The sequence below is a fragment of the Cyprinus carpio genome, chromosome A17 (assembly GCF_018340385.1).
Source record: "Cyprinus carpio isolate SPL01 chromosome A17, ASM1834038v1, whole genome shotgun sequence".
In the NCBI taxonomy this organism is placed as follows: Eukaryota; Metazoa; Chordata; class Actinopteri; order Cypriniformes; family Cyprinidae; genus Cyprinus; species Cyprinus carpio.
The window spans coordinates 2620920-2628998 of NC_056588.1; the positions used below are offsets into that span (position 1 = coordinate 2620920).

Consider the following 8079-nt stretch of genomic DNA (forward strand, 5'->3'; position numbering starts at 1 on the left):
TATTGGTTGCTGTTCCGGTGTGAATCCACTCAGCTTTCTAATCTGAAGTTTCCACGCTCTAAGAAAAAACATCACAAATCACTGGACGGCTGCATTAATTAGAGCTGACTGCAGTGATTGAGGAACGAATAGTAATTACAGTGAGGAGGCAGCTGTGCTTGGCCAGCCTCTTATTTTACCCAGCTATAACTCAGTTAGTGTGAGTGACCTCACCTGTGACCTGTTCAGTGCTGTGCATCTTCTTCAGTACATTTCCAAAACATTTATCAGACTCTTTGTAATCAGTTACATTGCTGAATTAATCAGATGTCACTACACTGTAAAACCTGATAAGTTCAGAATACTCAAAATTTTTGTGGACACCGATTATCCCCAAAAAATCAAAGTCAGCCAACTCAATTTTTTCATCTAAAACACTAAAAAAAAACTTATGGAAGGTAATTGCGACACCTTTTTCCTGTCGCAGAAACAAACTTCCATCTCACAGTTATGACTTTTTTTCTTGCATTTCTAAAATCAGAATTACATGATATAAACAGAATTCTGACTTTTTTCTTGTTCTGAGTCACAATTCTGACTTATTATAGTTTATGTCATGACTTGGAAAATAAAAAAGATCAATTCAACTTTTTATCTCACAATTCTGACTTTTTTCTTGCAATTGTAAGTTTAGTCTATATATCTCAGTTGCAAGGAAATTATTATTATTATTATTATTATTATTCCATGGCGGAAACAAACTTCCATAAAAACTAAATGTTAAATAAAACCATTTTTATTATTATTATTATTATTATTATTATTATTATTATTTCCAAGACGGACTTTGCCTGTAAAGTTATATCATGACAATCATCCAAAACCTCAAATTAGAGGACTCTATATAAAATAGCTAGTTAGAGAACATGGAAGTTGAAAGAAAATATTCAGAGCTTGAAAACAAACAAATGGAAATCTGAACAAGTTATAAAGAATACAGAAATTACAGACCAACTCCGGGACTCTAAGACTGAGAAGCATTGTATTATATTGTATAAGGTTTAGCATTTATATAAAGTAGACATATCAAACTGTAGAAAATGTGTATAATTTAGTATCTTAAATGTCCCTGAAAGTTGCAATGGCATGGAGTAATATAAAGCAGCATGATCAAGACCTGTCAGAAACTCTCTATTTGTCTTTGAATATCTCTTGCAGCATTATCAGACGGTTGGAAGCATGCATATGCAGAAGACAAACTCTTTAAAAAACTCTTCATCGGTTACAATAAGTGGTCCAGACCTGTGCGGAACATCAGCGATGTTGTTATCGTCAAATTTGGCCTCTCGATTGCCCAGCTTATTGATGTAGTAAGTTGATATTTTGAATGATTTTGATGCTCTCCTTGAAAACATTACAAGAAAGAGTCCTGCATGGTTATAACTGAGTGGAAAACAAATTTAAATTTAAAGCATCAGTGCAATAAAATCATCTTGAATGCATTCATTTTTGGCCTCAAAGTTCTGATGAATGTGGGTGGTGCTTCTGCTTGAATCCCTCCTTTAGTATAAATCGATGGGATTTATTCACTTACCAGACCAAATTTATATTTTTTTGATGCTTACTTCCTCCTCTGATATTCTACAGGATGAGAAAAATCAAATGATGACAACAAACGTTTGGCTGAAACAGGTAACAGTCTTTATATTTAATTTCATTGATTAATAAATGATATTGAAGTCAAAGCTCAACTGATATAATTCATGAACCATTCAGATAACCATACAGCGAAAACGAATGCAATAATTATGTACCGAATATATTATAAAATGTCCATTAAACCTCAAGGATAACTTCAGCAGTGCCTACATACACCAACTTATATAGTTTTATTCCTAACTATATTCTAAAGGTTTTTATAGAGGGTTTTGTTCATATATCATATACACGATTGTATACAACATTTTATATATATTTTAATTTGGCCATTTATAATTACTATATATGGCAAAATGTGACTTTTTGACCTCTGCAGGAATGGAATGATTATAAACTGCGCTGGAATCCATCTGAATTTGATAATGTGACGTCTATTAGAGTCCCGTCAGAGATGATTTGGGTGCCTGATATTGTCTTATACAATAAGTAAGTATTGATGTATATTTCTAAAAAGGTTGTGCCACACATGACATATGCAGTAATATTTGGTCAAGGTGGTCCTGGCTATTTGGACATTAAAGGCTATGATTAAACTAACACAGTGTCCTGTTAAGATTATGGAAGAAAGAGGGCAGTCCAAGTCTTAATGGCTCTATTAATATCTGCAGGCCATAGATCCAGCGCTCTGGTGTTTCTGTAACATTAATATGTGAAATCAAACAGACGTGGCGTGAAATAAGATGTTAAGCACTGCTGTAGTTGATTAAAAAAAGGTGCATGTTTTAATCTCCTAATAAAATGTCAAATGACTCGTCTATTTTCAGAAACACCAGGTCTGTCTTTATCTAGGAGGCATATTTGATCTCGACAAATTAGAAATTGAGGTCCTCTTGCATCATAAGATACCTGGAGCAAAAAATGGAAAGAGCTGTAGATATTTGAAGTAATTAATGCAATTGTCATGGAACATCTTCCTAGAGGCATAAATAAAGTTTCTAGCCCAGATACATCAAAGACACTTCCTATAATTCATTACTATTTTTTTACAGAAAACACTTTTTTAAAGGGCCATACTTTCTGAGATCCAGTTATAAAGTCAGTTAAGTTTGTGTGTGTGTGTGTGTGTGTGTGTGTGTGTGTGTGTGTGTGTGTGTGTGTGTGTGTGTGTGTGTGTGTGTGTGTTTTATAGACCTTAGAATTTTTACTTCTGTCCCTTTAATATTTGGATCATTGCTTTTATTAAAAAATAATTAATAGTACTGATAATAATAATAAAAAAAATATATTAAATATCAAATCAGCATATTAAAATGATTTCTAAAGGATGGAGTAATGGCTGTTAAAAATTCAGCTTTGCCTTAAATATATTTAGGGAAATTTTTTTAATAATATTCCAGAATATTTAATTATAAAATAAATGTCCATTTTCACCACATATGAAAAAAAAAAAAAACTCTGGTAAATACTAATTATGATATTGCATTTATGAGATTAGCATGTTAAAATTATAACATACTAAGTCATAACTATGAGATAAAAAAGGATATAATTTTGAGACAATAGGTGGAAAGTCATAACTATGAGATAAAAAGTAAAAAATATACTTAATCATAATTGAGATAAAGTTATAATAATGAGATAAAAAGACAAAATTATGACATACAAATAATTATGAGATCTAAATCATAACTATGAGATAAAAAGTCAAAATTATGATACAAAATGTTGAAATAATGAGATAAAATGTCAAAATGATGACATACTAAGTCATAATTATGAGATTCAAAGTCAAAATTATGACATAATAAGTTATAATTATGAGATAAAGTCGTAATTATAAGAAACGATGAAAAATGCAGCCTTGGTGCGCATAAAGCTGTGCATGCACTGTGCAATTTTCATACAATTTTGAGCCGATTTCTGATTCGGACCAAATTTAAGTTTTGATGTACATCTTTTGACGTGCAGTGGGGGGGTGGGGTGTTGGTGGGGTAACGAGAGGTGATTAGCCTCTCCTGACCAGCAGCCAGATGGTCAGATGAATTTCTGTCATGTCAGAAATTTTGGTCACCCCTCATGAAGGTATCACACAGTTAAAGTGGAGCTACGAACCGACTGCCCTAAACTCAGTTCCAAACTCAGGGGGTCTCATGTGTTTATTTCGCTCGTATAGAGTGAAGTTGTAGCTCGACGATCAGACCGTATAGTGTGAGAACATAAATCCTGAGCTTTGGCTTTAAATCACATGCAAATTACTCGTACAGTGAGAGTTGGTATTTAACGAAAACTTTGCTGAAATCACACAGTGTATCCCCGGCTTAAGAGACTTCTTTCAAAACCATTAAAAAATCTTACCGAACCCAAATTATTGAACGGTTCTGTAAACACATGTGGTTTCATCTACAGTGCAGATGGTGAGTTTGCGGTGACCCACATGACCAAAGCCCACCTGTTCCACACAGGAAAAGTGAGTTGGGTTCCTCCAGCCATCTACAAGAGCTCCTGCAGCATTGATGTCACCTTCTTCCCATTTGACCAACAAAACTGCAAGATGAAGTTCGGCTCTTGGACCTACGACAAAGCCAAGATTGATCTGGAGCAGATCGAGAGCACTGTGGACCTGAAGGACTACTGGGAGAGCGGCGAATGGGCCATCGTCAATGCCGTGGGAACCTACAACACAAAGAAATATGACTGTTGTCATGAGATCTACCCGGACATCACCTACTTCTTCATCATCCGCCGTCTGCCTCTGTTCTACACCATCAACCTCATCATTCCCTGCTTGCTCATTTCTTGTTTGACCGTCTTGGTGTTCTACCTGCCATCAGACTGTGGAGAGAAGATTACGTTGTGTATTTCCGTCCTCCTTTCCCTCACAGTTTTCCTGTTACTCATCACCGAAATCATTCCCTCTACGTCTCTGGTCATTCCACTGATTGGAGAGTACCTGCTCTTCACCATGATCTTTGTCACCCTCTCTATAGTCATTACCGTTTTTGTGCTTAATGTGCACCATCGTTCACCAAGCACCCATAAAATGCCCCGTTGGGTCCATTCGGTGTTCCTGGACCTCATTCCCCGCTGGCTCTTCATGAGACGTCCGGAACCCGATCAGAAACGCCGCAATACGGCCAACCCCAGCACATCCAAAAGCTGGCTCCAGCAGGAGACGGATGTGGACGGGCTGAACTGTCAGGACATGGAGTTCGGGTTAGGGATGGGAATATCAACGTCCATCTTGTCCCCATCCACCACGCCTCTGTATCTGTCCGACTCGGAGCCTTTACTCCAGAAGTACGAGCTCCAGCAGTTGGGACTTGTTTTGAACCAGCGTCCAGTAAAGCTTACAAATCTCGTGTCAGACCCCAGTCTGACCTTCTCACCGTGTGTCTTACGAGCTCTGGACGGGGTGCGGTACATCGCTGATCACCTGCGTGCTGAGGATGAAGACTTTTCAGTGAGTGACTGAAACATTAAACCCATTGTTCAGGGATAAAATAAACTCAATTCCAAAACAGGAGGAATAAAAATCATTATTATTGGTAAACCATTAATGATGACATAAAATTTGTAATTATGACAAAAAAGTCAAAATTATGACAAAAAAGTCAAAATTATGACAAAAGCCATAATCATTAGATAAATGTAAAATTACATTAATTAGTTAAAAGTCAAAATTATTAGATAAAACAAATGTATGACATACCAAGTCATAATTATGAGATAAAAATTAGATATGTAATTATGAGATACTAGTCAAATTAAGTAATAATTATGACATAAAAAAAGATAATTATGAGACAAAAGGTTGAAAGGTTATACTTGAGATAAAAAAATCAAAATTGACACACTAAGCCATAATTATGAGATAAACTTAAATTATTACATAAATCAAAATTATGAGATGAAACTAATTTGTGATATACTAAGTCACAATTATGAGATAAAGTAGATATTCAATAAAAGCTTAAATTATGAGATACAAGTTAAAATGATGACATACTAAATCAAAATTATTACATAAAAAGTCAAATTATGAGATAAAAGTTTGAAATTGAACAAAAAAAATTGAAACTGACATCCAAACTCAAAATTATGAGAAAAAAAAGTCAAAATTGACTAACATACTAAGTAAAAATTATGACAAAACAAAATTATGACAAAAGGTTGCATTTATTGTCATATTTATAGCATCATAGTTATACCTATTTCACAGTTTTCACATTTATCTCATAATTACGATTGTCATAATTATGACTTTTTCTTCATAAAGTTACAGTGTGAATTATCAAGTTGTAGTTGTGAAAAATAAAATTACAGTGACAAGGACACATAAAATTACTAAAAATAAAAACTGAAAATATAAAACAAAATATGAAAATAAATGCTAAAATAACCTGCCACACAATGCAATTGTAAGGTATAAAGTCACATGTATGCAAAATAAAGTAATACATAAAGCAATAAAAACTTGTAATTGTGAGCTACAAAGACATAATTTATAGAAAACAAGTTGCAGTTAGAAATAAAGTTGAAATTATGGCAAAAGGTTGCTTTTGTTATAATCCCATTTTAAGAAGTGTGAAGTGGAAATGGACTGATTAATAAAATGCCGAACCCTTTGGTGTGAATGTTTCTTCACCGACCAATCTGACAATCCTATTTCATGACATTTTTCACCGTACAGTTTTCCTACTCTGACACTTTTGATCTGCACTGTGTTTGCTTTTCGACAGGTCAAGGAGGACTGGAAATACGTGGCAATGGTGATTGACCGTATCTTTCTGTGGATGTTCATCATCGTGTGCTTGCTGGGGACGGTCGGCCTCTTCTTACCTCCCTGGATATCAGGAATGATCTAAACTCTCGCTTTAAAAGCCGAGATACAGACTGACATCAAGAGCTCCGATAAAGACTTCCCTGATGGAAGCCAAGGCCTTTTCCAGGGACCATTACAAACATTTGTTATATGAAAAAGGTTTTTTATTTCTTTCAGGGATTATTTGAGGATGCGATTCATTGTTACAACCCACTGAATGTCTGACATTTACCGCTATCAAACTGCGCCCGAGTCCTATCGTTTCCATGCATAAAGAGCAGGACTGTCAGCACCGCAATATGCAAAATTAACCTTTGGGAGAGAGGCAAAGCTTATGTGACCCTGACGGGTGGCAGTTCAATTCAGTTCACTCTTTACCCTTTATCCAACCGTTCAATGAATCGTAGATTGCATTTTGCGCCGCTTTCAACAGCAATTATCTCCAAGGTCACAAGGCAACTCCTATTTATTTATAAATTATAACTTTCTCGAGTCTTTGAAAACAGTGCTTTTGATTTTGCGGAGGTTGTGCAATTATGCAAGTCAGGTCCGTGAACCACTAGGTCAATAACTTTTAAATGGGACCTGAGAGAACAATGACATTTACTACTTTAAATTCTGCTCGCCCACTGAACTAAAACACTGTTTTGCAAACACATGAAAATCAGTTAAAGACAAAAATATTAGGGAGCAACTAGGATAGGCCTTTATCTGATAAAATCAAGAATGAATCATGACAGAAAAATGTCCCAGTCGGTTGACTTCATAATTAATATAACTTACTCCATCAACCAGTCTTATTCCTTAATAGCTCCATTTTATAGCTATGTAAAAAGTCCTTAACTGACTAATCATAAATGAGCCGATGTAAGCAATGTCTCCCTCTGCTGATGGTTGTGTAAAAGTTTCAGGATTCAAATTCACAATTAAATTAAAAGAATAATTTACAAACTAAATAGGCAATTAAAATTAAGATTTTTTTTTTTAATCTTAATAAAAATATTAACAAAATATTTAATTTGCTAAAAATTTAACTTTTCTATTTTTATCTGATCTTTATCAAGTAATTCAAATTGATCGGAAAAGGAATTTTATTGGTCAAAAGGTCAGAAATATTATATTCAAAATATATTGAATTTCCAATATATTTTAATTTTAAATATATATTTAATTCGTAATTTATAGAGATGCTGAAAAGAATAAACACTAAAACAATCAGATTTTCATCTCACAATTTTGAGAAAAAAAGTCAGAATTTCAAGATTTATTCTCAGGATTGGGATACAGAAATGAGTTATAAAAAAGTTTATAAATCTTATCAATTAAAATAATAATAAAAAGGTAATTGCAGCTTTTTGTCTGGCAATTCTGACTTTGTAAAAATTATGAGTTTATATCTGGCAATTATGATTATTTATTTTTTTTCTGTTTTTTTTGTTTTTTTATTTTATTTTTTTTTAAATTGTGTTTTGTTATCATAATTGATTTGGCATGTTATTTTTGTTGTCAAATTGTGAACTTGATGATTTTTCAAAATATATTGAAGTGATTCAAAGTATTTTTGTGATTCTAAATCAGTTGTACTGTATAGAAATACAAACTATATTGATGTTGCATTT

General features: G+C 33.8%; 1 protein-coding gene across 1 annotated transcript in view; it reads left to right on the top strand.

Annotated features, from left to right (window-relative positions):
* LOC109106825 (neuronal acetylcholine receptor subunit alpha-2-like) overlaps positions 1-7415 on the top strand; it is an 8014-nt gene extending 599 nt beyond the window's left edge. Inside the window, exons 2-6 of the mRNA XM_019120093.2 lie at positions 1198-1349; positions 1627-1671; positions 2015-2124; positions 4045-5098; positions 6378-7415. Coding sequence (XP_018975638.1) covers positions 1198-1349; positions 1627-1671; positions 2015-2124; positions 4045-5098; positions 6378-6503 — 1487 coding nt within the window. The 3' untranslated portion in view covers positions 6504-7415. The remainder of the gene's footprint in view (positions 1-1197; positions 1350-1626; positions 1672-2014; positions 2125-4044; positions 5099-6377) is intronic.
* Positions 7416-8079: the final 664 nt, after the last annotated feature.